The sequence below is a fragment of the Anolis carolinensis genome, chromosome 2, assembly GCF_035594765.1.
Source record: "Anolis carolinensis isolate JA03-04 chromosome 2, rAnoCar3.1.pri, whole genome shotgun sequence".
Classification (NCBI taxonomy): domain Eukaryota; kingdom Metazoa; phylum Chordata; class Lepidosauria; order Squamata; family Dactyloidae; genus Anolis; species Anolis carolinensis.
Window position 1 is genome coordinate 2,251,758 of NC_085842.1, and position 26,725 is coordinate 2,278,482.

General features: G+C 47.2%; 1 protein-coding gene and 1 pseudogene across 1 annotated transcript; both read right to left on the reverse strand.

The window, feature by feature from the left end:
• Window positions 1–13,811, reverse strand: LOC134296833 (zinc finger protein 160-like; annotated as a pseudogene).
• Window positions 13,812–20,604: 6,793 nt separating this feature from the next.
• LOC100561859 (zinc finger protein 709) lies at window positions 20,605–24,808 on the reverse strand. Its single transcript, XM_062972771.1, has one exon. It carries the CDS (start codon window positions 23,643–23,645, stop codon window positions 22,125–22,127), a length of 1,521 nt encoding a protein of 506 aa, XP_062828841.1. The 5' UTR covers window positions 23,646–24,808; the 3' UTR covers window positions 20,605–22,124.
• Window positions 24,809–26,725: the final 1,917 nt, after the last annotated feature.

Below are 26,725 nucleotides of genomic sequence, written 5' to 3' on the forward strand. Positions count from 1 at the left end.
TTTATAATAAAAAAAACATTTTTATTCAAACACAAAAAGAAAAACAAATCAAATTTTAAAGGACTACTTAACAAATATAAAGGAAACAAAGACACACACCTTGCACAATAAGAACAAAACTAACCGACACCAAACCCTAGTCTAGAAACCTCTCACTCACAATATGTTTATCTGTTTACTCTATTTCCTTTCAATATTGTTCCATACTCTATACTTCATCAATTTAATTAATTTGTCCATCTGAACTGATTTATGAATCTTCATCATCTGTCGTCATCAGTCTTTGCCTTCCATTCCCTGCAGTTAGGGAAATGTGTTGTGTATCCTAATGGACCCTTTGCCAAAGGTGGTGATTAAACAATCCCAAATATCAAAACTGGATCATTGTAAGCAACATGAAGAGTGATGTTCCAGGGCTTTCTTGGTACAAAGTCTGAGGTTTATTAAACAAACACAAGATAACCCAAGACCCTATTAACTTATAAGAAAACTAAAGTCTCCACTCTGGCTAAAACAGTGGTTCCCAACTTGTGGTCCGTAAAACACCAGTGGTCTGCAAGAACTAAAACAGGGTCCACGGCCTCACCGTTACTACACCGTTGCAACGAGAGTGACTGGCCTCGCGAAACTCACTTATAATGCCGAGGCTTATTAAATATGGTTTTCTGTGGGCAAGCAGATGGCGACTACTGGGTGGCATATGTTCTGTATCAGGAACTAGAGCTGATGTGGTCTATTCAATGCGATTTTCTTAATCATCACCCCAAATAACAAAACCAAATCTAAAGTTGACGAAAAACTGATTCGTAACCCTTTTGGTACTAATGTTGGAGAGTGGTCTCTGATCAAAGTGGTCCCTGGTCAACTGATCCCTAGTTTTAAAAAGGTTTGGGACCACTGGGCTAAAATAATACAATTGCAGCAACACAGTCAAAGGAACAATGAACACAAGGGCAGGTCAAGAGTCCAATTAATGCAGACAAGTTGAGTACTGCAGATCCAGGTCAAAAGCAAAAATAAACAAGGTTACAGTCCAACCGTCACATGCCAGGAGTTCATTCAGCAGAGTTCATCAAATAACAATCAAGAAATCAACAGTACAACCAAATTTAGAGTCCCAAAGTCAAGCCAGAAAGTCAGGGATACAAAGTCCAAGTCCATAAACGAAACCAGGACGTCAGTCCAGAATTTAGAGTCAACAATTCAGGATACAACAAAGTCCAGAAAAGAGTGAAAGGTACAGGGCTAGAGCCCAAAATTTTAACCAAGGGGCAGTAATAATAATACAGTAGAGTCTCACTTATCCAAGCTAAACAGGCTGGCAGAAGCTTGGATAAGCGAATATCTTGGATAATAAGGAGGGATTAAGGAAAAGCCTATTAAACATCAAATTAGATTATGATTTTACAAATTAAGCACCAAAACATCATGTTATACAACAAATTTGACAGAAAAAGTAGTTTAATATGCAGTAATGTTATGTTATAATTACTGTATTTACGAATTTAGCACCAAAATATCACGATATATTGAAAACATTGACTACAAAAATGGCTTGGATTATCCAGAAGCTTGGATAAGTGAGGCTTGGATAAGTGAGTTTCTACTGTAACACTTTATTTATATTCTGCCCTATCCCCCCAAACGGACTCAGGATGGATCACGGTACATACAGTACACATGCATGGGAAACAATCGATGCCATTGAATGCAGTAGAGCCAAGACATGTGACAGGAGTATGAAGATATGATGTTATCTGCCACCAAAGAGCTTTCTTTTTTAAAGAACCTTTTATCCAGAGATCTCAACTGCTGCTCATTTCAGCAAACTTTCACAGATCACCCTAGAAGCCTGCGATGGGTCTCCTTGGGGAGGAGGTTAGATGAACCCCTTCGAAGCTTGCTGCCATTCTGAGTGACACCTGCTCCCAGTAGCCGTCAACCAAGGCCACACAAACTGCAGTTCTGGAGGAGAGAGCAAGGTGCTGGCCTTCCTCTTTCCTTCCAATGCTTTTTAGAGACAGCGCAGAAACTCAAAGGCTCGTCCCCTCTAGCGGAGCATGAGTTCTGTGATGTCTAATGTATGCTTCACTTTCTCTAAAGCACTTTTCATATTCCGTGCATTAAGGTGATTTCTCCTGTGTGGATCCCTTGATGGGAACGTAGATTATCACTGCGACTGAAGCTTTCTTCACATTCTATGCATTTCTGTGGCTTCTCCCCCTGTGTGGGTCCTTTGATGGGTACGCAGATTGCAACTCTGACTGAAGCTCTTTCCACATTCCATGCATTTATATGGCTTCTCCCCTGTGTGGGTCCTTTGATGGGAACGTAGCCTTCCACTGTGACTGAAGCTTTCTCCACATTCCATGCATTTATGTGGCTTCTCCCCTGTGTGGGTCCTTTGATGGGAATGTAGACTGCCACTGCGACTGAAGCTTTCTCCACATTCCATGCATTTATATGGCTTCTCCCCTGTGTGGGTCCTTTGATGGGAACATAGACTGCCACTGTGACTGAAGCTTTCTCCACATTCCATGCATTTATGTGGCTTCTCCCCTGTGTGGGTCTTTTGATGGGTATGCAGATTGCAACTCTGACTGAAGCTTTCTCCACATTCCATGCATTTATATGGCTTCTCCCCTGTGTGGGTCCTTTGATGGGAATGTAGACTTCCACTGTGACTGAAGCTTTTTCCACAGTCCATGCATTTATGTGGCTTCTCCCCTGTGTGGGTCCTTTGATGGGTACGCAGACTGCAACTCTGACTGAAGCTCTTTCCACATTCCATGCATTTATATGGCTTCTCCCCTGTGTGGGTCCTTTGATGGGAATGTAGACTTCCCCTGTGACTGAAGCTTTTTCCACATTCCATGCATTTATGTGGCTTCTCCCCTGTGTGGGTCCTTTGATGGGTACGCAGACTGCAACTCTGACTGAAGCTCTTTCCACATTCCATGCATTTATATGGCTTCTCCCCTGTGTGGGTCCTTTGATGGGAACGTAGACTGCCACTGTGACTGAAGCTTTCTCCACATTCCATGCATTTATGTGGCTTCTCCCCTGTGTGGGTCTTTTGATGGGTACGCAGACTGCAACTCTGACTGAAGCTCTTTCCACATTCCATGCATTTATATGGCTTCTCCCCTGTGTGGGTCCTTTGATGGGTACGCAGATTGCAACTCTGATTGAAGCTTTCTCCACATTCCATGCATTTATATGGCTTCTCCCCTGTGTGGGTCCTTTGATGGGAACGTAGACTTCCACTGTGACTGAAGCTTTCTCCACATTCCATGCATTTATGTGGCTTCTCCCCTGTGTGGGTCTTTTGATGGGTACGCAGATGGCAACTCTGACTGAAGCTCTTTCCACATTCCATGCATTTATATGGCTTCTCCCCTGTGTGGGTCCTTTGATGAGAATGTAGACTTCCACTGTGACTGAAGCTTTCTCCACATTCTATGCATTTATATGGCTTCTCCCCTGTATGGGTCCTTTGATGGGAACGTAGACTGCCACTGTGACTGAAGCTTTCTCCACATTCCATGCATTTATGTGGCTTCTCCCCTGTGTGGGTCATTTGATGGGAATGTAGATGGCCACTCTGACTGAAGCTCTTTCCACATTCCATGCATTTATATGGCTTCTCCCCTGTGTGGGTCCTTTGATGGGAACGTAGATTGCTACTGTGACTGAAGCTTCCTCCACATTCCATGCATTTATATGGCTTCTCCCCTGTATGGGTCCTTTGATGGGAACGTAGACTGCCACTGTGAGTGAAGCTTTCTCCACATTCCATGCATTTATAGGGCTTCTCCCCTGTGTGGGTCCGTTCATGTACAGTAAGAGAACGTTTACTATCAAATTGTTTCCCACATTCCACACACTGATGTAACTTCTCCCCTGTGTGTGATCTAGGATAGGGAGGTAGAGGACTTGCCATTCTTTTACATTTATAATTCAAATATCATGCCAGGGGTTCACAGATATAACCTTTCAAACAGCACAGTCTGTATTTCTGTAGCCTTCTGCTTGCTTTTCCAAGCCTATCTTTTTTCAGCACAATCTTATTTCCTCCCCTTAATTGCATAGGTATGCAGCTTGAAATATATTTTTCTACTACTTCTTTCTTCTTTTTGTCATTGCTGTGTATTTTGAAGTCACTTTAGACTTAGATCACTCCTCGGGCAAAGCTCTCACAAGGTGTTCTTCGCATAACTTGTTCAGAAGTTACCTGCCAGACAAATTAGAGGAAAATCACTTCAGCAGTTGAACAGAGAAAGATCTCATGAAACATGAAGAACAAGTCTCGTGTTGTAGCAAACCCAGGGGAAGAGGGAAAGTGCCCATTGCCTGGTGACAAATCCTTTAACCCTTGCCCAACAACGAACAATCCCTCCTCAGGTACAAAGGGGATGATGCCCAAAGACTCTCTTCATAAAATAAAATCCAATCCTACAGGTTAAAATTCAACAATGCAGCAAAGCTGCAGGTATAACAGGCTGTGAACTGTGGACATGTTTTTTCGTGTTTCATTTATTTTTGGCATCTTTTGCTGTATTAAATAATTCTTAATGTCTTCTAGAGATATGTGGTCAGCCTTATATAAATTACTGTAATAATGTTTAAAAGTCTGTTGAATATTGATATCATTAATTAATATTTTATCTTCATGTTATATCTTAACAATGAGTCCCCTTTCAGGGTAGAGAAAGGCGGGGTAGATAGCAACAAAATTATAATAATGGAGGCATCAGTAGGTGAAATGTTTTTCAATATTTACATACAACTGTAACTTAAGATTTAAGACTGTCCAACTCTGATTAAATCATTGTTCTAATCTCCTTCAATGTTAATGTGCTTCCAATAATCGCCATAGTTTATTTTCAGTATACATTTGGGGGAAATGCTGTGTGTATACGAATAAGGAAAAGTGGAAAAGACAAGCACCGAGGAGGAGAGGAAGGTGTGCACTGCACGAGAAAGGGGGAGAGGAATGTACGCACTGTGCAAGAGAGCAGGAGAGGAAGGAGAGCTGGGTTGCTGTGCGGAGAGGTGAGGGTCCTGGCAGGAAAGCACCCAAGTAGAAGCCGAGGGTGGCTTTTTCAACCTAAAAAAGGGCTAAAATCTAGGCTTATACTCGAGTATGTACAGTATATTCTTTAACATCCCTCCCCGAGAATTTGTCTTCCTTTGGTGAAATCACTCCATTCCAATCTCCTAAGGCACCAGTTCTCATAATGGAGGTAATAATAATAATAATAACAAAACTTTATTTATACCCCGCCACCATCTCCCCAATGGGGACTCGGGGCGGCTTACATGGGGCCATGCCCAAAACAATACAATGTAAACAGCATATAAAAGAAGAGCACAACACAATACAATAAGCAATACAGTAAATAATATCCATTACAAAATAAAACAAGGAGACAATAAAAACAAGGGCAGACCACATGAACATTAAGTTAAAACTCGGGGTGAGAAAGACATAAAAATAAAAACCACAGCAAACAGGGTCATAAGGGAGTGGGGTATTCTGGAGGATAGATATTAGAGGGAGCAACGGAAAAGAAATATAAAATGGTTACTCTCCAAAAGCGCAGCGAAAGAGCCATGTTTTCAAGTCTTTCTTGAAGGCTGCTAGTGTGGGGGCTTGCCTAATCTCAGTGGGCAGAGAATTCCACAATCGGGGGGCCACAGCAGAAAAGGCCCTCTCCCTTGTTCCCACAAGGCGGGTCTGGGATATCGGGAGTGGGGATAGGAAGGCTTCCCCTGATGAACGAAGGGATCGTGTAGGCTTGTGATAGGAGATACGGTCACGAAGGTAGGTGGGTCCCAAACCGTTTAGGGCTTTATATGTGATGGTATACACCTTGAATTGGGACCGGAAAATAAAAGGCAGCCAGTGGAGCTCCTTGAACAAGGGAGTGGATCTCTCCCTGTAACTCGCCCCAGTTATTAGTCTGGCCACCGACCGCTGGACCAATTGTAATTTCCGGGCCGTCTTCAAGGGAAGCCCCACGTAGAGCGCATTACAGTAGTCCAGTCTAGAGGTAACTAAGGTGTGCACCACCGTGGTCAAGTCAGACTTCACGAGGTATGGTCGCAGTTGGCGCACAAGCTTGAGTTGTGCGAAAGCCCTCCCGGCCACCGCCGACACCTGCGCCTCAAGCGTCAATGCTGAATCCAGGAGGACCCCCAAACTGCGGACCTGTGATTTCAGGGGGAGTGCCACCCCGTCCAGCACAGGCTGCCACCCAATACCCCGATCAGACGAGCGACTGACCAGGAGGGCCTCTGTCTGGTCAGGATTGATCCTCAGTTTGTTCCTCCTCATCCAGTCTGCCACAGCGGCCAGGCACTGGTTCAGCATCCGAGGGGCTTCCTTGGAGTCAGATGGGAACGAGTAGTGGATTTGCGTGTCATCTGCGTAGAGATGGCAACACCCTCCAAAACTCCGGATGACCTCTCCCAGTGGTTTCATGTAGATGTTGAATAGCATGGGGGATAGGATAGGTCTGATAACTTTGTTGCTGAGAGTTTTCCAGGCTGTATGGCCATGTTCCAGAAACATTCTCTCCTAATGTTTTGCCCATATCTATGGCAGGCATCCTCAGAGGTTGTGAGGTCTGTTGGGAACTAGGCAAGTGGGGTCTATATATCAGTGGAATGTCTAGGGTGGGAGAAAAAACTCTTGTCTGCCTGAGGCAACTGTGAATGTTGCAACTGGCCACCTTGAATAGCATTGAATGGTCTTTCGGTTTCAAAGCCTGTCTGCTTTCTGCCTGGGGGAATCCTTTTTGGGAGGTGTTAGCTGGCCCGGATTGTTTCATGCCTGGATTTCCCGTTTTTTGAGTGGTTTTTTATTTACTGTCCTGATTTTAGAGTTTTTTAAACACTGGTAGGCAGATTGTGTTCAATTTCATCATCATCATAATAATAATAAACTTTATTTCTATATCCCGCCCCATCTCCCCGAAGGGACTCGGCGCGGCTCACAAACAGGGACAAGCCTGAAACAACAACAACATATTTGACATAAACTTAAAACATTCCAACAATACACAAAATAAAATAATGGACAGATACATTAAAATCCAAGCATATAAAATCAGAGTAATTAAAAGTAAACCAGTGGGGACAGGTTTCATAAAGTGCTGTAACATGGAAATAAGTAGCAGTGATAAAGTGCCATATGCTTTTCAAACAGAAAGAAGTATTCTAATAACAGCTCTATTGGGCGTTTCATTTAAACGCGCTCTGGAACAACCATGTTTTTAAATCCCGACGGAAAATGGGCAGAGAAGGAACTAACCTGATCTCCTTAGGGAGAGAGTTCCAGAGCCGGGGGGCCACTGCCGAGAAGGCCCTCTCTCTCCCTCGTCTCCACCAGCCGCATTTGAGACAAAGGCGGGAGCGAGAGGAGCGCCTCCCCGGATGATCTTAGGGTTTGTGTTGGTTCATAGGAGAGGAGGCGATCACAGAGATAGGCAGGTCCTGAACCGTTTAAGGCTTTATAGGTAATAACCTGCACCTTGAATTGGGCCCGGAAACTTATCGGTAGCCAGTGGAGCTGTTTAAATAGGAGGGTTGACCGCTCTCTATAATTTGTTCCTGTTATTAATCTGGCTGCTGATCTCTGAACTAATTGAAGTTTCCGAACCGTCTTCAAGGGCAGCCCCCCAGTGCATTGCAGTAATCCAACCTGGAGGTGACTAAGGCGTGGACCACCATGGCCAAGTCAGACTTCACGAGGTACGAAGGTAACTGTGCGAAGGCCCTCCCGGCTACCGCCGACACCTGAGCGTCAAGCGTCAGCGATGAGTCCAGGAGGACCCCCAAGCTGCGGACCTGCGCTTCAGCGGGAGTGCAACCCCCCTGAAAACAATGTCATGGTTTCCTCCTATCTGTTGAAATTTTCCACATGCTTGTGGATTTCAATGGCTTCTCTGTGTAGTCTGACATGGTGATTGTCAGAGTGATCCAACATTTCTCAAATAATGTGCTGTGTCCAAGTGCTTGGCTTCCCCTGGGCAACGTCTTTGTAAATGGCTGATGGCTGATTCTCTCACACCAGAAGAGACTTGGGCTCTCTTCTGGCTCCTGTCGTACCTCATAGACCTTGTTGAGTTTAAGATCGCAGTGCTCGAACTGGTTTGTAAACGGAGATGCAGACTATTTGCAGAACCGCATCTCAAGCACTGAGATCTGCAGAGGAGGCCCTGCTCTCGGTCCCACCCCCGACTCAAGCACGGCTGGTGGGAACGAGAGAGGGGGCCTCCTCCGTGCTCCTCCCCTCCTCTGGAAATCCCTCCCAAAAGAACTAAAAATTGCCCCCTCCCTCCTTGTCTTCAAACAGGTGCTAAAAGCACGTCTATGCACTCTGGTGTACCGAGAGGAGGAAGACTAATATGTCTTGACATGTATCATCATCTAGATATATTAAATCCTGTCTAGATACTGAAACTGATCTCAGCCTGTTCGTTGTTGGGCACAGTCTTACCTCTTAATAAGGTCTGAGTTGGTTTAAGTGTTTTATTTTGTGTAAATTTACATTATATGACTATGTTTGCTAGGGGTGTTAATTTTTTGATTAATTTTTCTTTTGTATTAAGTTTACCGTTAGGCTGTTTCACATTGTTTGATGTGTCCTGTTTTGAGGTCATTTGCTAGCACGTCTCTTTGTTGGCATTAAATGTTTGCAATATGTGTTGTAAACTGTCAGAAATATTGAAAGTTAGCAATATATATTTAATTACAAAAATTAGATAGGGGCAATGAAAGAGTTAAAATGGTGCAGCGGCTCAGCTACACCAGCAGGTTGTTAAAAGCAGGTGTGCCTGTAAAGTTGTGTGGACAAGTAGAGGAGCTGAGGAGTAGCTGGTGGTGACGGAGAAAGAAAACTGAAGGAGTGTTTCTGTGTTTGTACTTTGAGTTGTTCACAATAAGAAGAAGGAAGATAAAATAAAGAAGCTAAAGCCTTGTTTTGAGTAAGCACTACATTTTCTTTACTAGGTGGGTCTTTTGTTAATAAGCCTACTCATCCAACAGAAACTGCCCTGAGTCCCTTCGGGGAGGTAGGGTGGTCTACAAACAAATTATTATTATTATTATTATTATTATTATTATTATTATTATTATTACGTGCTCTAGGGTAGATACTTAATAATATGATGCTGTCAAGGTGATGCAAGCCATGTCCCAGCAAATATGGAAAACACAAGAATGGCCATCAGATTGAAAAAATCAACTTATATGCACATACCAAAAAATGGGAAATGCTGAAGAACGCTCAAACTTTCGTACAGTGGCACTTATTTCACATGTCAGTAAGGTAATGCTCAAGATCCTGCAAGGCAGACTCCAGCAATACATGGAGTGAGAGTTGCCAGATGTACAGGCTGGGTTCAGAAAAGGCAGAGGAACCAGAGACCAAATTGCCAATATCCAGATGCTGGATAATGGAGGAAGGCAGGGAATTTCAGAAAAACATCTCTTTCTGTTTTATTGACTATTCTAAAGCTTTTGACAGTGTGGATCATAATAAATTGTGGTAAGTTATTGGTAGTCGATACCAAGTCACCTTGTCTGTCTCCTGAGAAATCCGTATAACGACAAGTAGCAACAGTCAGAACAGACCACGGAACAACAGACTGGCTCAAGATTGGGAAAGGAGTACGGCAGGGCAGTATACTCTCACCCGACCTATTCAACTTGTATGCAGAACATACCATGCAGCGTACGGGGCTTTAGGAATTCAAGACTGGAGTTAAAATTGCTGGAAGAAACATTAACAACCTAGGATATGAAGATGATACTGCTTTGATGGCTGAAAGCGAGGAGGAGCAGAGGAGCCTTATCACCAAGGGGAAAGAAGAAGTGCAAAAGCTGGGTTGCAGTTAAACATCAAGAAAACCAAGATGATGGCAGCCAGACTGATTGATAACTGGCAAACAGAGGGAGGAAACGTGGAGGCAGGGACAGACTTTGTAATTCTAGGCACGAAGATGACTGCAGATGGAGAATGCAGCCAGGAAATCAGAAGACGTTTCCTTCTTGGGAGGAGAGCAATGACCAACCTCAATCATAGAGCCAAGAGTAGAGACATCACACTGGCAACGAAGGTCTGCATAGTGAAAGCAATGGTATTCCCCATAGTAACCTATGGATGCGAGAGCTGGACTGTAAGAAAGGCTGCGTGAAGCAAGAGAGACGCTTTTGAACTGTGGTGTTGGGGGAAAATCCTAAGAGTGCCTTGGACCACGAGAAGATCCAACCAGTCCATCCTTCAGGAAATAAAGTCTGACTGCTCACTGAAGGGAAGGCTATTAGGGGCAAAGATGAAGTAGTTTGGTCACATCATGAGAAGACAGGAAACAACAACAAAGGGTAGACACAGAGAAAGCTGGCTAAGATTGCCCTCCAGAAGCCACCGAGAGCTGGATTCCCTGACTGGGAGTTGACATGCATTTGCTGATATCCGGAAGAGGGAGGGCGGCCCAAGGAAATGGGTCAGGAGGGCCCCCAAAGAGCCCTTTGAACAACCCAAAGCCCGGTTCCATGGGACCTTGGCTGGAAGGGGCCCCAAGGGCCACTCGGCCCAACCCACTGCATCTCTCTGTCTTTCCTGAGAGAGATAGCTACATCTGTTCTTCTAATCATATGCTCCAGTTTTTGTTTCTTAAGTGCCAGCAAAACTGCCGGAACGGGCTGTGGCGCAGGCTGGAAAGGAAGCCAGCTGCAGCAAATCACTCTGACCAGGAGGTCATGGGCTCGAGGCCCGCCCGTGCCTGCGTCTTGTCTCTGTCTCTGTTCTATGTTATGGCATTGAATGTTTGCCTTTATGTGTGCAATGTGATCCGCCCTGGGTCCCCTTCGAGGTGAGAAGGGCGGAATATAAATGCTGTAAATAAATAAATAAACTGCTAATGGATTTTGTCAAACAGTTCCCATCATCACAAATATCTAAAGAGGGCACAAACAGTCTTATCCCTGGCCTGTGATGGAAACACTCCTTTCCATATTGCAGCTGTTTTAATGTTGTTATTATTATAACTACTAATACCCCCATTTCCTCTCTTAGATGAGGCTCACAGAATAATCATAGAATAGTAGTTGGAAGAGATGACACAGGCTATCTAGTCCAACCCCCTTCTGCCTTCATGCAGGAAAAGCATCATCAAAGCACCCTGACAGATGGCCACCCAGCCCGTTTAAAAGCCTCCAAGGAGGAGCTTTGACCAGACTCAAATGCAGAGTTCCACTGTTGAGCGGTTCTCCTTACAGTCAGAAAGTTCTCCCTAGTGTTCAGGTGGAACCTCCCTTCCTGCCTTTTCAAGATGCAGGGCAGCCTTGGGCTCCCACGTGTCCCCTTCCCCCACTTCCGACACAGACGCAGGAGAGACTCAAGGGCAAACAAGACTGGGCCCCACCTGGATACAACGGGTTGCACCTGTAACTTGGGGGCATCCCAAGGCAAAGGCTCTCTTTCCCATTTGGGCTCCTCAAGGCGGCTCTCAACAGCAAAAAGCAATGCCATTTTAAAAACCCACAACATATAAATACTAAACTGAATTAGACACAGAATTGTTAAAAACCAATGGGTTAAACATGGATATATCTGGGTTGCTGTGAGTTTTCTGGGCTGCATGGCCATGTTCCAGAAATCATGCAGCCCAGAAAACTCAGAGCAACCAGTGATTCCAGCCATGAAAGCCTTTGACAACACATGGATTTCTCTTCTCTTCCCTCAACAAGCGGCTCAAAGTGGTTGACAAATTTAGGGAGCTCAAGGAAAGGGGTTGTTTCTGAGTGAACCACAAACAAGGCTTATTGCCTTTGGGTGTGGAAGCATCCAAGAAATTATTCTGCATGTCGTTCATGCAATTTACAGCCCAAAATAACAAATTATAATAAAACTTTATTATTATTCCACCCTATTTCCCCGGGGGGACTCAGGGAGGGTCCTTCAACCTCTGCCAGTCATCCAGATTTTGCTGCAGCCATGTTTCAATATCTGAAAAGACGTCCCATTGGGGAGGAAGAGGAGGGGGAAAGGCTTCCTTTCTGCTGCTCTGGAGACTAAGGGACAACGGAGCCAGGAGGTCAAACGCCAGGAAAAGGGGTTCCCCCTAAACACAAGGAAGGACTTCCTGAGGGTAAGAAGAAGAGCTGTTCAGCAGGGGAACTTTCTGCCTCAGAGTCTGGAGGGAGCTCCTTCTTTGGAGGATTTAGTCAGAGGCTGGACGGCCATCTGTCGGGAGGGCTTGGGTTGTGTTTCCCTGCCTGGCAGAAGGGGGTGCGGCTGGGTGGCCCTTGGGGTCTCTCCCAACCCTCTGACTTCGGGGATTCCTCGTGTCTCAGTCCTAGACCATGGCTGCCACCTCCCCCTCCCCCTCCCCCTCCTCTTCCTCAAGGACTTGGGAGACGTATTTGTCTTGGGATACAGCTCTCAGGTTCCTCCAACCCTCATGCCAGGACTTTTTGTAGGGTTTATGGGAGTTGTAGTCCAAGAGAGCCTTTCCCTTCAGGGAGAGAGGGCAGGTTAGAAATAAAATAGTTATTCTCATTATTCCCTCCACGCTCTGGAGCAGGGACTCCCAAACTTTATACCTCTGGGATTTCTTGGACTTCAAAACCCAGAAGCCTCAGCAGCCTTGACCCAAGATCAGGGATTCTGGGACATGGAGTCCCCAGGAGGTGGAAGGCCAGGGCTTGGGAAGGGAGGCTCCTGAGAAGGGACGAGGCTTCCACGGCTGAACAGCTCTTACCATCGAGAAATGCTTCCCAATGTTACAGCTCTTACCAACAGGAATGATTTCTAATGTCTAGGTGGAAGCTTCTTTCCCACAGTGCGAATCAATGGCTTTGTATTTCAGTCTCCAGAGAAGTAGGAAATACTTGCCCTTTTCTCCTCAATGAGACATCCTTCCACATATTGGCTCTCCCGTCCCCTCGGCCTGTCTTTCCCTCAAAGCTAAACATACCCATTCCACTCCCAAGCCCACCTCACCTTCCTGCACCTGCTGGTCCTCCTCCTCCTCCTCCTCCGCTCCGGCCTGGAGCTTCTTCTGCAGGGGCTCCGCCACTCCCTCCCTGGGGCCTCTCTCCTCCTCTGCACGAAGGCCTTCTCTGCTCAGGGAAGCGTCCGGGTTATGGGTCTGGGGCCATTTCCAAAAAGGGAAAAAGCAGTCAAAAAGGGGGAAGCAGCAACAACAACAGTTCCGCAGATCAGGAGCTCCCAGGGCCAGCAGTGGAGCGATGATGCTTCCGCAATTCAGGCAGCAGAGTCAAGCTTGAAAAGTTACCCAGGACTTTATTCCAAAACTAGTGTACATAACTAGATAGGAAAATTAGCAGAACCTGGCTATGTAAGGAATTGCAGATATCTTGTCTCTCTCCATGCTCACAGGAGAAGAATGTGGGGGATTCAGGGACTTGCCATGTGCTGAGAAAAAGCAGGGTGTCCTTGTGATGTATCAGCCTAACAAGGAAGAGGAAAGGAAAGGAAGGGAGGCCAATGGGCGGAGGAGGGGCTTTCTCCTGCCAGTTCACCCCCCTGCCTTGGCAAGCCCTTGGTGAGGACTACAGAATTAGATCAAGAAAGAAGAGAAAAGGCCCTTCTTAGCCTGCCCTGCAAGGGGTTGTGGGTCCCACGTTGCTGCTCCTGTGTTGGGGGACCAGAGGTTGCTTCAGGCCCTTATTATTAGAGAGAGTCATGATGAATGTTAGAGAGAATGTTCCGTAGGTCAGTTTCACACAGGAACAAGACACGTGACACACATCGGATCCAAAGCACCAACCGGGCAGGGAGGGAGGGAGGGAGGGAGGGAGGGAGGGGAGAAGGGAAGCCTCCCTCCCAGGGCAGCTGGCCTCCCTCAAGGGCAGTTTGGAAGGAAAGAGCGCATTGGAAACCAAAGCGTGTGACCAGCCTCATCCAAATGCCCTGAGGCTCCTTGACACACCCATCCACCTACCTACCTGCTTGTATTTACTTCTTCCTCAGTGGTATTTCTGTTCTCACCCCTTTGGGTGCCACTGCCGTGGGGGGGGGGGAGGCATCTGCTCAGGGCCGGGCCTTCTTCCCTCAGGGGCGCCCTCCTCCCTCCCTCCCTCCCTCCCTTCCTCGGACCCCAAGGCCTCCCGGGAGGGGCTCTGAGGCGGGTCCCGAGCCCTGGGCACAGCGGAAGGCCTGGCGCCTCTCCCTCTCCAAGGCCTCCGGGGAGTGTGTGTGTGTCTAGACGGGGGTGCACGCGTGTCTCTCCCTCTCCTCACCATCCTGGAACAAGGCCTTCTTACGACCCCCCCTCCCCTCCCCCCCCCTCATTCCACTCACCCGCGAAGGGCTGGCGCCTCTCCCTCGGCTGGGCCCAACCGGAAGCCCCTCCCACTTCCGCCCGCGGAGCCCCCCCTTCCCTCTGCCTGCCTGTCTCCAAGGGAACGGGGCGGGGCGCCTGGCCATGACGTCACCCCGGAGCCCTACTTCCGCCCTGCGCTATCATGGCGGGCGGAGGCAGGCGCCCAAAGAGAGGCGGGGCTTGGCCTTAAAGGAGCAGGACCGCGGGAAGGAGAGGGAGGGAGACGCACAAGGCTGTTCCTCCGGAAGAGAGCCCTCCCCTCTCCCGGCCTGGGGGTCCCTGCTGCTGGGGAGGAAGGCCAGGCCTGGCAGGGAACAACAGGGAGCGAGGGCTGGCCCTGCTCGTGGGTGCCACTGCCAGAGAAGCCCGAGGGAAGGGCTGGGGGGAACCTCAGAGAGGGGTGCTACTACTCCCTGATGGGCAAGGCTTAGGAAACTGTCCTAGAAGCCGCCCCCCCCCTCTCTGCAGCCCAAGGGGGCTCACACGGGGGGGGGGGGGAGAAGGCGCATGCGCATAGGCGCCGCCGTGGGCACGGAAGGCAGAGCAGGCCTGCGAGCAGAGGCAGGGCCCAGGCAGAGGGACCGAGGCGGAAGGAGAGCCCTCGGTGCCAAAGCCCGGAATCCCCAGCAGGGCCCGACACACACACACACGCTCACCTCTTCTTCTCTCTCTCCCTCCCTCCCTCCCTCCTCGAAAGGCCTCCGGCTCCGGAAGTGAGCTCACAGGGAAAGGCGTCGCCCGGGCCCTCCCTTTTGAGCTTCCCCACCCTCTCTAGGAAACGGAGGCCGCCTCTTCTCTCTGGCTTCCGCCCGGACCAAACATGGCGGACGCGGGCAGGATGCCCATAGAGAGGCGGGGCTTCTCGGCAGTTGAACGGCACTCGAGAGAGACCCCCGTCCTTCTTGTTCCAAACGCCCAGGATCCGCCAATGGGAGTTGGCCTTCACCTCGGCGTCATCCGTCTCCAGGCAGAATCTCCCCGGCCCTTTTCTTCTCCAGTTCTGTTCTGCCCGTGTGGGATGCTGTGAGGGAAAGGCTCTTGGGCCTGGCTCCCCCGCAACAAGGCCGAGCGAGACTCGAGACTTGGAGGGAAATCCAGGATGGCGAAGGGGTGGCGCCCAGGACACAAGGCCTCTGCCCGTCGGTGGTCGAGTCATGGAAGGCTGGAAGGACGGGTCGGAGTGGGCAACGGGCCTGGGCTGACTGGCGCTGAAGGACAACTGGCTGTGGAATGGTCGGAAGTCTTGCTGGTCATGAAGTCACGGGTTCAAGGGACACCTGGTTCGAAGAGCAGTAGTCCTGCAAGTGGTGCTGGGATTGGCTCAAGGACTCAAGGATTGGGCACTCAAGGCGGCTTCACCCGAGGCCTTCATAACAATACTCATTTAAAGCGGACATTGAAAATACAAACAATAAAATACAGTTAAACAACTGAGGACATTTAAAAACCATACAGTCACAATGGATCACGTATTCCACAAGCCGAAACCGGGCCATTTCGGTCGTCATAATGACAGGGACGTGGGTTTAAAAAAGAGAATTTTCAGAGAGACTTGTAATGACTAAAAGTCCCATATGTTTTGATTGACCTCAGTTGGAAAAGGCCTATGTTTGAGGAAGGCCTGCGCGGGAGAGGAAATGCTGACGTTTGGGAAAAGAGATGTTCCAGAGAATAGAAGTTACTTTCAAATAATAACAATACATCAAGTCAGAACCGGTTCCCATACGATTTCGAGCTTCTACTTGTAACATGAAGAAGATAAGGAGGTACTGAGATCAGGGTCAATAACATGAAAGCACCGTTGTCTAAAGAGTCACATGTTGTTACAGCACAGAAAACCAATGGGATTGCATGACAGTTAAGATGCTTGTGACGTAGCCGACATTAGACGAATGGGGCAAATGATCTTTGTAAGCCAATAAGGATATGCTTGCTAATTTCTGTGGAAGTGACAAAACCCTTGCAACCATTTTGAAAGTCGGACAAATCCTTTGATTGCATGTATGCATGTATTTGGCACATTGCTATGGCCACGCAATACATAGTTCTTTTGCAGTTTGAAGATCCAACTTCCGTGGTGTCCTTCCTCGCCCTCTCCACAGAAAAGGGGCCTCCTGATTTGGACTTTGGATTAAGAGGAGTATCTTGACATCTTTGCCCCTTCAATAACACATCATTCCATATCTGTTTATGGCCCGATTCTCCACAGGCTTGGCCACAGAGCCATGTCTTGACCCCTTGTGGAAGGTCAGGAGGGAGGGGGCGGGCCGGGTGTCCCTGGGGAGGGAGCCCCACGGCCGAGGAGATCAGCCCCCTCCCTCCTGTCCCTCAGAGAGAGAAAGGCCAAGACCTGGCTGTGGGGCCCAGCCTTTGGGGCAGGGCAATGAGGCAGGAACAGGAAGCCTACTCTTCTGACCGGAGCCAGCATGGGGCCTTGAGTTGGTTTTAACAGCTGGTTTTGAAGTAGATTCCACTGATTCTAATGTTTGTGTATGGTTATTTTATGACCAGGCATGGAATGCTTGCCGTCTATATGTTGTGCTCCATCCTGAGTCCCCCTCAGGGTGAGAAGGAGGGCGGAAGATACATGCTTTAAATAATAAATAATTAAATACATACATACATAAAAACAATGAGTGAGGAAGCCAAACAAAGGGATCTGGAACTGGCGCAGATCCTGCACGGCTGGTAAACTGTCTGGGATTTCTGGGAGTTGTAGGCCAAAACATATGGGGACCCACAGGTTGAGCACCACTGCGGTAAAGGGAATTCCCTTTAGTGCCCCCAGTGGCGCAGTGGGTTAAACCCTTGTGCCAGCAGGGCTGCTGTCCGAAAGGTCGGAGGTTCGAATCTGGGGAAGCTTCCCATGCGGGGACATGAGAGCAGCCTCCCACAGGATGGTCAAACATCAAACATCCCTGTGTCTCCTGGGCAATGTCCTTGGAGACGACCAATTCTCTCACACCAGAAGCAACCTGCAATTTCTCCAAAAAAAAAAAAAAGGTAATTCCTGGGATCTGCCAATGGGAATGACCTTCCTCTCACAGCGTCATCGGTCTCCAGGCAGAACCGCCCGTGCCTTCCCGCCTCCCTTCCGCCTCTAGCACTGATTCTCCAGCAAGCCCACCCGTCCCCTCAGAAGACATGCTGCCTAAGGAAGGGCCAGGATGAAGGAAGGAATAGAGAGGAAGGAAGGAAGGAAGGAAGGGGGAGAGAGGCATCGAGATCAGGGCTGGCCAAAGAAAGAGATGGGATTTGCAGCGCCCTACCCTGAAGGAAGCCTGGGAACTGCAGCCAGGACTGAGCTGCTCTTTGTTGTTGTGATTGTTGTTGTGGTTGCGCCCTGAAGTCCTTCCCTCCATCCCTTCCTCATCTGGATGTCTTGAGGAGGGGAACAGGAGAGGGTGGCGCACGAAGGCCTGTGGGTCACCAGGCCTCGTTGTCATTATTGTGTATTATCATTATCATCATCAGTGTGTTTTGTTTCTATCGCCTTTCTTTCTCCCCACAAGGGAGGCCCCTCCCCGCCTGGCCTTCCCCTCACAGCCCCCTCCTTCCCTCCCTTCCATCATAAGGGGCTACTACCAAGCGGGCCTCACCCGGGCAAGCCTGGATACCTCAGCTAGTATACACTAAGAGAGTGCACATTTGTACATATCTATGTTTTTTTATATTTTTCAAGATGGCCCCTACTCTTAGAGAGCATTCTAACTCCCTAAAACAACAGATCTGGACCAAACCTGGCACACAGAACACCAATGACCAACTTTAAGTCCTGTTGGTGTTCGGGAGGAATGGAACCTGGACAACAGGAATTGCAGTACCTATATCCATATCCAGAAACCCATCAATGATGGATCTGGACTACACACCCACTTAGGTCTGGGTAGGACTTGGTGGGGGATGTACCCTGGACGATGGGACTTGAAGTACATACACTCACATCCAAAGACCACTGCAGGGTCTATGAAGCAGGCTGAACTCCCACCATGATGAGTCAGTGTTGAAGGGAGGAGAGCACTCAGGAAGGAGAGTGTGTGAGAAAGTTAGCGATTAGTGGCTACAGCCCCCTCTATGCTCTTGCCCCTGCTCTTTCTCCTTGTCCCTTCTTTCTAGAGGTTCTCTTTCCTCCTTCGCTCTGTCTCTATTGATGAGGGCCGGCCAAGACCAGGGCATGCAGCTGTGAGCAAGTTTTCTCCTTCGGTTGCTCCTCTTCTTCCTTGGTGGTTTCTCTGTTATTGTAGAAGGCAACATCATTTAGCTGGGAGATGGCCATGCCCTCAGCCCCATCAAGCTTCTGGAGCTTGGTCTGGATGTCCACAATGGGCCTTCCTATGAAGAGGTTGTTAAACATCTTCTGGTTATTTGGGGAAGCAGGGTCAAGGGCAGCCCACTGGTGGGCAACTTGGCAGATCCTCTCGTAGAACCCAGCTAGGCTCTCATCTGGCTCCTGTCGGACCTCATAAAGCTTGTTGAGGTTAAGTGCTCTAGGGTAGACACAGGGAAAGCCCAAGATCAGGGATTCTGGGACATGGAGTCCCCAGGAGGTGGAAGGCCAGGGCTTGGGAAGGGAGGCTCCTGAGAAGGGACCAGGCTTCTATGGCTGAACAGCTCTTACCATCCGGAAATGCTTCCCAATGTTTAGGTGGAAGCTTCTTTCCTGCAGTGTGAATCAGTTGCTTTGTATTTTCATCTCCAGAGCCACAGGAAAACCTTGCCCTTTTCTCCTTAGTGGGACATCCTTCCAAATATTAGCTCTCTTGTCCCCTCTGCCTTTTCCCCTCCAAACTAAAGACACCCATCTCCCTCAGCCTTTCCCTTGAGCCCTTCTCTGGAGACATTCTAGCATCTCAAAATCTTGCTTGAATTGTCCTGCCCAGAACTGGACAGAGAGTTATTCCAGGGAAGGTCTGATCAAAGTATAGAAGAGAGTTGACTAAAACTTACCCGGATCTAGATATCATGCTCCCATTGGTACAGCCTAAAATTACATTGGCTTTTTAAAGCTGCTGTAAAAAAAAGGTAAAGGTTTCCCCTGACGTTAAGTCCAGTCGTGACAGGAGCTGGGGCTAACAGTGGGCGCTCATTCCGCTCCTGGGATTTGAACCTGGCACCTTTCGGTCTGCAAGTTCAGCAGCTCAGCGCTTTAACACACTGTGCCACCAGAGGTCCCTACTTTTACCTTTTTTTTTAAAGCTGCTGTATCACACTTTCTATTAAAAAAACATTTTTTATTCAAACACAAAAAAAAGAAAAACTAATCAAATTGTAATTTTGGGTTTTTTTTAAAAGAACTACATAACAAATATAAAGGGAATAAGGATACACACCTTGCACAATAAGAAAAAGACTAATGGACACCAAACCCTAGTCTAGAAACCTCTCACTCACTATATGATTTTTATCTGTTTACTCTATTTCCTTTAAAGGATGTTCTATACTCTATATTTCATCAATTTAGTTAATATGTCCATCTCAACAGATTCATGAATCTTCATAAGTCGTTGTCATCATTCTTTGCCTTCCATTCCCTGCAGTTACGGAGATATGTTGTATATCCTAATGGACCCTTTGCCAAAGCTGGGGATTAAACAGTCCCAAATACCAAAACTGGATCATTGTAAGCAACATGGAGAGTGATGGTCTCATGTTCCACGGCTCTCTCGGTACAAAGTCTGAGGTTTATTAAACAAACACAAGATAAGCCAAGACCATATTAACTTATAAGAAAACTAAAGTCTTCAGTCCGGCTAAAACAGTGGTTCCCAACCTGTGGTCCGTGGAACACCAGTGGTCCGTAAGAACTAAAATAGGGTCCATGGTCTCACCGTTACTATGCCATTGCAATGGGAGCGACTGGTCTTGCGAAACCCTCTTCTAGTGCCGAGGCTTATTAATATGGTTTTCTGTGGGCGAGCAGATGGCGACTACTGGTTGGCATATCTTCTGTATCAGGAACTACAGCTGATGTGGTCTATCCAATGCAATTTTCTGAATCATCACCCCAAATAACAAAACCCAATCTAAAGTTGATCAAGTTGGTACTAATGTTGGAGAGGGGTCCCTGGCCAAAGTGCTCCCTGGTCAAAACAAGGGTGGGAACCACTGGGCAAAAATAATACAATTGCAGCAGCACAGTCGAAGTAACAATGAATACAAATGCAGGTCAAGTGTCTAATTAATACAGACAAGTGTGACACCCCTGGCTGCAAGAGCACTGGAAATCAATACACCGAGGCCAATAAACAATCTAATATCTTTATTAAGGAAATGAAGAGATGAAACAAAAAGAAGCAGAAGATATAGTTCAGCAATAGACCTTTTGGGAAAGGTTGAATATAGTCCAATAACATAGTGTCCAATGTCTGATATTAAAGTTCAAAGTTTGTAATCCAAGAAACCGAAACGCACTCAAACTTCCAAATAGTTTGAGTGGGGAAAAGTCCAAGTCTTCACTAGAGTTCAAAACAAGTCCGAGGCAAGGAATTGTAGACAAGGCTGTATACACGACATGACAAGGCAAGGCTGGAATCACGGCAAGGCAAGGCAAGGAACACGGCTGGACAAGGCACGGCTAGGCTGAAAGGTAGTGGACTCCGACGCGGTCCACACTTGGCTGGGAACGAAGTTATCCCTTCAACTGTCACGTTGACTCCGCGCTGCCTAGCCAGCGCACAGAACTTTTAAAGAACTTTGAATCTTCCCTCAGAACAGGTGTCTCAAATGCTCTTTTCCCAAGGGAAAAGAGCTAGAACAACATCTTGACCAGATGCAATCCTCCCTTAGAATTCTCAGGGGAAAATAGGTTAATCAGCAGATTCCCTTGCTGCTAATCACACACTTCGTCTCCTGCCAGCTTTCTCCTGCCTGTTAGTTTCCACAAACATCCTTCTATCAAAGGGAGGGGAACTGGGAAGAGAAGACTCCGTTTCAAGGGCCTTTTTAATGAGCGTTGAACTAGAATTGTCAATAGGGAACATCTGGAACGGGGCAGAGTCTTGCTGAATCGGCACAAAACTTGTTTCCTCATCACTGTGCTCCACAATGGAGTCAGGTTCACGGCCCAAGGGTCCATGGGACATCACAACAAGTCAACTACAGCAGATCCAGGTCAGGAGCAAGAAGAAACAATGGCCAAGGTTACAGTCCAATGGTCACATGCCAGGAGTTCATTCAGCAGAGTTGATCAAATAACAACCAAGAAATAAAGAGTACAAACCGAATTCAGAGTCCCGAAAGTCAAGCCAGAAAGTCAAGGATACAAACAAAGTCCAAAGTCATAAACGAAACCAGGAAGTCAGTCCAGAATTTAGCATCAAAGATTCAGGATGCAACAAAGTCCAGAAAAGGGTTACAGGGACAGGGCTAGAGCCCAAAATGTTAACCGAGGGGCAGTAGAGTCAAGACATGAAACAAGAGTATGAAGATATGACGTTATCTGCTTCCAAAGAGCTATTCTTTTTCAGAACCCTTTTATCCAGAGATCTTAGAAGCTGCTCATTTCAGCAAACTTTCACAGATCATTCTAGAAGCCTGCAATGGGTTTCCTTGTGGAGGAGGTTAGGTGAATGCCTACAAAGCTTACTGCAATTCTGAAAAAAGCCCCCTCTGAGTGAGACCTCTGAGTAGCAGTCAAACTGTGGTTCATGGGAGAGAGAGAGAGAGCAAGGTGATGGCTTTCCTCTTTCCTTCCAATGTTCTTTTAAAGAGAGCTCAGAAATTCAAAGACAGATCTCCTCTATTGGCGCATAAGTTCTGTGATGTCTAATGTTCCCTAAAGCTCTTTCCACATTCCGTGCATTTATGTGGCTTCTCCCCCATGAGGGTCCTTTGATGGGAACGTAGACTGCCACTCCGACTGAAGCTCTTTCCACAATCCATGCATTTGTGTGGCTGCTCCCCTGTGTGCTTCCTTTGATGGGAACGTAGGCTGCCACTCCAACGGAAGCTTTCTCCACATTCTATGCATTTATATGGCTTCTCCCCTGTGTGCTTCCTTTGATGGGAACGTAGACTGCCACTCCGACTGAAGCTCTTTCCACATTCCATGCATTTGTGTGGCTTCTCCCCTGTGTGGGTCTTTTGATGGTTATGCTGTCTTGCACTCCGACAGAAGCTCTTTCCACATTCCATGCATTTATATGGCGTCTCCCCTGTGTGCTTCCTTTGATGGAAACGTAGAGTGTCACTGCGACTGAAGCTTCTTCCACATTCTATGCATTTATATGGCTTCTCCCCTGTGTGGGTCTTTTGATGGTAACGCAGACTGCTACTCTGACTGAAGCTCTTTCCACATTCCATGCATTTATATGGCTTCTCCCCTGTGTGGGTCCTTTGATGAGAATGTAGACTGCCACTCTGACTGAAGCTCTTTCCACATTCCATGCATTTATATGGCGTCTCCCCTGTGTGCTTCCTTTGATGGAAACGTAGAGTGTCACTGCGACTGAAGCTTCTTCCACATTCTATGCATTGATATGGTTTCTCCCCTGTGTGGGTCTTTTGATGGGAACGCAGACTGCTACTCTGACTGAAGCTCTTTCCACATTCCATGCATTTATATGGCTTCTCCCCTGTGTGGCTCCTTTGATGAGAATGTAGACTGCCACTCTGACTGAAGCTCTTTCCACATTCCATGCATTTGTGTGGCTTCTCCCCTGTGTGGGTCTTTTGATGGTTACGCAGACCTGCACTGTGACTGAAGCTTTCTCCGCATTCTTTGCATTGATATGGCTTCTCCCCTGTGTGCTTCCTTTGATGGGAACGTAGACTGCCACTCTGACTGAAGCTTCTTCCACATTCCATGCATTTATATGGCTTCTCCCCTGTGTGGGTCCTTTGATGGGAATGTAGATGTCCACTCTGACTGAAGCTTCCTCCACATTCCATGCATTTATAGGGCTTCTCCCCTGTGTGGGTCCTTTGATGGGAGCGTAGATTGCCACTGTGACTGAAGCTTTCTGCACATTCTTTGCATTGATATGGCTTCTCCCCTGTGTGGGTCCTTTGGTGGGAACGTAGGCTATCACTCCGACTGAAGCTTCCTCCACATTCCATGCATTTATGTGGCTTCTCCCCTGTGTGGGTCGTTTGATGGGAACGCAGACTGCCACTGTGACTGAAGCCTCCTCCACATTCCATGCATTTATAGGGCTTCTCCCCTGTGTGGGTCCGTTCATGTACAATAAGAGAACTTTTCCAATCAAATTGTTTCCCACATTCCATACACTGATGTAACTTCTCCCGTGTGTGTGATCTAGGATAGGGAGGTAGAGGACTTGCCATTCTTTTATATTTATAATTCAAAGATTATGCCAGAGGTTCTTCACAGATATAACCTCCCAAACAGCACAGTCTTTGTATTGCTGTAGCCTTCTGCTCGCTTTCCCAAGCCTCTCTTTTTTCAGCACAATCTTATTTCATAGGTTTCTAGCTTGAAATATATTTTCTACTACTTATTTTTTCTTGTTGTCATTGCTGTGTATTTTGAAGTCACTTTAGACTTAGAGCACTCCTCGGGCAAAGCTCTCACAACGTGTTCTTCACAGAACTTGGGTAGACGTTACCTGCCAGACAAATGAGAGGAAAATCTCTTCAGGAGTTGAACAGAGAAAGAGTTCATGGAAAATAACACCACCACCGCCGCCGCCGCCAACAACAACAAAACCACTTTACTCTTGTTTCCCACCCCATCTCTCCAGAGGTACTTGGGGTGGTTTACATGGGGACCAAGCCCAAAAACAAAATTACAGATATGTGAACATAAAAGTACCTTATAGTTCAATAAATTATATATAAACATTGTAAGAACATGAAATCCATAACAACCAGGCAATAGTCCGGCACAGTGGGCATGTTGAGAGCTAAGAGGCTTGGGCGGGACCTGTCCAGTATACTACATGGGAGGGGGGTACTAATAACAAAGTGCAAGAGCCAGATATTAAGTTAGGGCTAAAGAAGCCAAGACATGTTGAAACTGATTAATCTAAAGCACATTGGAACAGCAAGTTTTTAGGCCTTTCCGAAAGGTGGTCAGGGTGTGGGCTAGTCTGATCTCCCCAGGGAGGCAGTTCCTGAGCCGGGGGACCACTGCTGAGAAGGTCGTCTTCCTCGGCGCCACCAACTGTGCTTGAGACGGTGGTGGAAGCAAAAGAAGGGCCTCCCCTGCGGATCTCAGAGCCCGTGCAGGTTCATGGCAGAAAATGTGATCGCAAAGATAGGCTAGACCCGAACTGTTTAGGGCTTTGTAGGTGATAAGCAGCACCTTGCACTGGGGCCAGAAACTTATCGGCAACATGAAGAACAAGTCTCATGCTGTAGCAAACCCAGGAGAAGAGGGAAGGTGCCCATTGCCCGGTGAGAAATACTTTAACACTTGCCAAACAATGAACAATCCTTCCTCAGGTACAACGGAAACGGTGCACAAAGATTCTCTGTGCGATTTCTTACACTGCAAAGTTTTTTTTTTTTTGGGGGGGGGGGGGTGGGGGGCTTTATAATTCTCAGACAGAGAGGTCCTGGGCCTCTCTAATCTACAAACTCAAGAATCCTGCAGGGAACAGGCACAGGAGTTTAAAGGGGTAACATGCTCTTCTCCTACTTGGAAGGCTAGATGCTACCTTTTCTGAGGCTGCAGGGATTCTTCCTCTGTGTGTCTTTTTGAGCCTTCTGCTTCATCCCTCTGTCTGTCCTCCCCTCCTTTCTTTGCAGGCCCCTCTGCCCTCCTCTTCCTGCCTCCAGGGTGGAATTTACATCGTTCCTGCCTTTCCTTTGCTCATGAATGGGAAGCAGTGGATGTGTTGCAGACAACCCAGGCTTCACACATTATCTCCAGTGTGATGTGTCTGTTTTCAAAAATGGGTTGTTTAAAAACATGGACTTGTGTTCCTGAAACACAATCGCTTAGGTTTTACTGTTTTCAACATTTCTTATGAATGGTTCATGAGATGTAATTTATTTTAAAAGAAAGGCATGATAATGTAGACCTGGAGACTGGAATTATATCACTACCTGCACTAGGTGACCTTTGAAGGGGAGGGCATCCCATAATGGGGAGATCGCAGAAGAGAAGGCCCTCTTTGTTTCCATTGGTGCTCCTATTTATACAAACTTCATTTCCATGTAACATTGCTTTCATCTGCACCCTCTCTTTTTATACATCCTTTTCTTTAATAATAATAATAATAATACTGATAAGGAGAAGACCTGGCTCTGGCTCACAAATGGGACCCTGAAGAAGGAGACAGAAGGCCTGATCCTTGCAGCCCAGGAGCAAGCCATCAGAACAAAGGCAATTAAGGCCAAGATCGAAAAATCAGCTGATGACCCAAAATGCAGACTCTGCAAGGAAACCAACGAAACCATTGATCATATCCTCAGCTGCTATAAGAAAATCGCACAGACAGACTACAAACAGAGGCACAACCATGTGGCCCAAATGATCCATTGGAACTTATGCCTCAAGTACCACCTCCCAGCAGTAAAGAACTGGTGGGATCACAAACCTGCAAAAGTATTGGAGAATGAGCACGCAAAGATACTGTGGGACTTCCGAATCCAGACTGACAAAGTTCTGGAACACAACACACCAGACATCACAGTTGTGGAAAAGAAAAAGGTTTGGATCATTGATGTCGCCATCCCAGGTGACAGTCGCATTGACGAAAAACAACAGGAAAAACTCAGCCGCTATCAGGACCTCAAGATTGAACTGCAAAGACTCTGGCAGAAACCAGTGCAGGTGTTCCCAGTGGTGATGGGCACACTGGGTGCCGTGCCAAAAGATATCAGCTGGCATTTGGAAACAACAGACATTGACAAAATCACGATCTGCCAACTGCAAAAGGCCACCCTACTGGGATCTGCACGCATCATCCAAAAATACATCACACAGTCCTAGACACTTGGGAAGTGTTTGACTTGTGATTTTGTGATACGAAATCCAGCATATCTATCTTGTTTGCTGTGTCATAATAAAATAATACTTTATTTTTATACCCCGTCTCCAGGTCCCCGAAGGGACTTGGGGCAGCTTACATAGGGCCAAGCCCGGATAAAACAGCAAACCAAAATAAAACAACATTAGAAAGTACAGAACACAGAAATTAAATTAACACTCTAAACATAATACAAATATAAGATGATAACCCTGGTAAAAACATGGGTTTGGCACCCAAGTAGGGAGGATAAAATGAGCTGGGTAAAGTGCAACGAGTGAATATTGTAAACAAGGTAGTTGATTAAATGCTACCATAAATAGGAGAGCAACCTGGGGTGGGGTAGACCCTGTGACTATAATAAACTAATAGGGCAAGATAAAGTGTAAAAAATGAGGAAATGGTCGTAGATACTATCATTGGGATGAG